This window comes from Epinephelus moara, chromosome 1, assembly GCF_006386435.1.
Source record: "Epinephelus moara isolate mb chromosome 1, YSFRI_EMoa_1.0, whole genome shotgun sequence".
In the NCBI taxonomy this organism is placed as follows: Eukaryota; Metazoa; Chordata; class Actinopteri; order Perciformes; family Serranidae; genus Epinephelus; species Epinephelus moara.
Window position 1 is genome coordinate 36,682,608 of NC_065506.1, and position 3,588 is coordinate 36,686,195.

Consider the following 3,588-nt stretch of genomic DNA (forward strand, 5'->3'; position numbering starts at 1 on the left):
TCTTAAAGGGTCCCAACAAGTATGTTTAGAATTCACCAGATACCTTAGTTGTGTCTTTTTCTGATTCTGCTTTTCTTTGTGAGATGTTGGACACTTTGACCTCTTTAGACCTCTAAAAATCTTTTAAATAAACAATCCAAGAAGATAAATCACTCTTTGGTTAAACTGCTCAACTTGACGTTCACACACTTAAGACCTAATCTGTGCTGAAAGGTCACACATGGGCATTCCTTTACTTTAACAGGTCACAATCAGCTGTTTATAAGCACACAAGCCTAAAGTCCAGAAAATATGCTCCCAAAACTTCAGAAGAAGCCTCGCAATTTCATTACAGACTGTACTGCGGGTGTACTTCTCAAACATAATGGAAGGATAATAAAAAATAATTTTTCCATTCCACTGGCATACAGCTGCATATCTCTGCTTGCTCGGTCAGGCCCTTCTGCTTATGTGATATGATGATTATCCAGCTCAAGCTCGAGGTGTGTGTGGATCGGCTCCCACCTGTGCAGAGGTAATTACAGTTTCGCTCCTCTCCCACAGTTATTGGGAACACGACCATAACTCTGAAAGTGAGACACTACTTAACCACACATAGACCTGCCGAATATAGCGCAACACACCTGCAGACTCACACTCACGTATTCCCCCTGCACACACGTACAGAAACACCATTCTTACAAGCACATATGCGCTTAAAGTTGGCCTCATTTTGAGGGATTTATTGCATTCTAATAAGCATCAATGTGATTTAATACAGCAAGTTATATTCATTTTTACAGAACAATTTAAGACTCCTGGAATCTGTAAAACAGTAGTGAAAATGATTCAGTGTAGAAAAATATATTAAGTAGCATAATCAGCATATCCCCACCAGCAAACAAAGACACTCTTTAGCTTTATCATTTTCCGAGGGACACGCTTAATCTTTGAACTGCAAGAATCTTAAACATGTTCCATAATTTACCCATGCGAGAGTTCAGAGGTAGACCACAGGAAATGAATAAACACCAGTCCAAATAATTCAAAGGAAAAACCTGGAAGACTTGCTCGAGAGCAACAGTTTGTGCTTGCACATGAAAATCAACTGTTTAGAGAAGTAAAAGGACTATACATGTACTACGGTTAACAGACAGAACTTGACATGATTGATAAATAAATCTCAAAATATATAATTTCAAAATCCATTACACATAAAGATAATTTTTCACTTATCCACCAGTCAAGATAACATTTTCTGAAGGCTTATCATCGACACGTCTTATGACATTTATTGCATTGCCACATTCTCATACATAGCTACAGGCCAACAAATTATTAAGAACTTAAAATTCTTATTTCATGAGTGGCAAACATGTTTCTACAGTCCATGTTTCTGACGAGTCAAAGCCCCTCAGGTGATGTTATTCACTCATCACAGTACAATGTGTGTCATGCTGCATTTCCCGTCAAGGGTGTGTTCATAAGGGTGTGTTTGTGAATCCAGCCTGACAGCCTAACAATGAAAATGGAAAGGCACACTCCCACTTTAACAAGAGCAGAAAAAAGTCCAATTATTCAAATGAACTGATTTAAGGGAATGAATTCTGCTCTGAATTTAAAAGATAATGGCCAATTGTGAGGGAGTGTGAGCAATGTGAGCCAACAAGCTTTTTGTTGGAGGAAATTTGGCCCCAGTTTCAAACAGATATTTAAATGCTCTTCAGCACTTCCTCCCTGACCAGTGTCGAGCTGGTGTGTCCAGTATGCAAAGCAGAAATTTGACACCGGCATCACTCCATAACTAATCGGCTTTCAGAATCTATTCTAACCAATCTAATGGTCACTTTATGAACACACCCACTATTTACACACTCAGACAGACACAAAGAAAATGCAGTGTCATCCAAGCTAATTACATAAGTCCATTAACATTTTTAATCCTTGGATTTTCTTTTAAAAATATTTTTTGCATTACAAGATTGTTTCTCCTGTGACAACATTATAGTTTGATTCCTTTGTGCTGGTTCAGTGTATCCCAGAAAAATATCTACTTCAAACAGGGAATTTGACTGTGTCCTGGTTTGTTGCTGTTTTGTTTCCGTTGCTGTTGTTCATCGTCTCCCAGCCTCCGAGTCTCCCTCGAAGGCCCTGTTGTCATAGCGATGTTGTTGTCTCTCTGGGTCAGGGCTCACTGGGTCAGTCAGTGGCACTTCATACATGGGTTCTCCTCCTGTCACTGTGATCACAGTGACATCTGGTGGCGACTCAGCAGGATGGCTTTCTTTTACTTCCTCCTCGACCCCCAGGGCCTTCAGGATGTCGCACTTACACATGGGGCAGGTCCTCCTCTCCAGCAGCCAGGGCTCGATGCAGGCTTTGTGGAAGATGTGATCACATGTAAGCACCGTCACCACCTCCCCCGCCCTGTAGTTTTCGATACACACGGCACACATATGGGAGTCAGAGGTGGTTTCCTCATCCCCTGTCTTGAGTGTGCGCACATGCAGACGCCTGATCGCCTTTTTAGCCTCAGATTTCAGCTTCCTCTCGGTGCGCCTGTGCATGCTCAGGCTGTAAATCCGGTTTGCGGAGATAAACACAAAGTAGGCGATGGAGGCTGCTGTCACAATGAAGAAGGCGATGGACAGGAAGTAAAGCCAGTATGTGTCTATCCAGGGTCCATGAGGGCTGCCTACATCAATAAGCATCTGCACTTCTGTCCCATTCATCACCAACTTGACAACCTCCATGCCCTGAGAGTTGCCAATCATGATAGCCACAATGCCAGCTGCATCCGAGTGTGCCATGTGAGTGGTGCTGTTGCCACTGCCATCCACATTATACACCACCACACCAGCTGCTCCTTGACGTTTGGCAGCATTGATCTTCTCACTGAAGGTGCAGTTGCCCCTTTTAACCAGCGCTATCCAAGGCGGTGAGCTGGAATTGCGGCTGTAGATAGGACCTGGGCCACAGCCTTTGGGGTCTCCCTTGGGAAGCGTTACAATGCCTGAGGCTTTCTCCAGGGGAGAGTTACGGCCATACACCCCACATTCACAGTATTTGTCCTCACTCTTATTGTGGCTGTTAACATAGCTTATTTCCACCACGGCAGTCCAAAAAACCAAGGCAGCTGAATAGTGAACAAGCCCCGACAAACACAGCAGAAGCAGCAGACAGTGTTGTGTCTTCTTACCCATGGTAACGCTCTTCTTAAAACAACAGCAAGCCCTCTGTTAGCTTCTTTAGCGTCTTTAAAACTCCTTTGTTCGTCCTAGTTCCTGGTTTGTTCGAGCAACAGTGGTCTGAACACAGCTACGGTTTCACCCAAGCTGCTGTCTGCCGTAATCTGATACGAGCCTTTGGTAACACAACACGAGCTATGCGTCAGCCACTCACCTCTCGTTATCTTCCTGAACCTTGAACACTGAGCACTCCTCACAGAGGGCAGGGTGCTGGTATTCAACAAGTTGAAGTACACCAAACACACAGACCTGTGCAGTTTCGAGAGCCAAGGAACAACATGCGAGAGGGCAAGACGCGATAAGCAAATGATAAGGATAATTCCACGGACATAGGTCAATAACACAGAGCAATCCTGTGAAA

General features: G+C 43.7%; 1 protein-coding gene across 1 annotated transcript; it reads right to left on the reverse strand.

Moving 5' to 3' along the window:
- Positions 1 to 690: 690 nt before the first annotated feature.
- LOC126383913 (E3 ubiquitin-protein ligase RNF128-like) lies at positions 691 to 3,588 on the reverse strand. Its single transcript, XM_050034702.1, has one exon. It carries the CDS (start codon positions 3,180 to 3,182, stop codon positions 2,094 to 2,096), a length of 1,089 nt encoding a protein of 362 aa, XP_049890659.1. The 5' UTR covers positions 3,183 to 3,588; the 3' UTR covers positions 691 to 2,093.

Bases quoted from the DNA above. Each gene is read 5' to 3' on its own strand.
- LOC126383913 (XM_050034702.1), bottom strand. From the start codon at position 3,182: ATGGGTAAGAAGACACAACACTGTCTGCTGCTTCTGCTGTGTTTGTCG.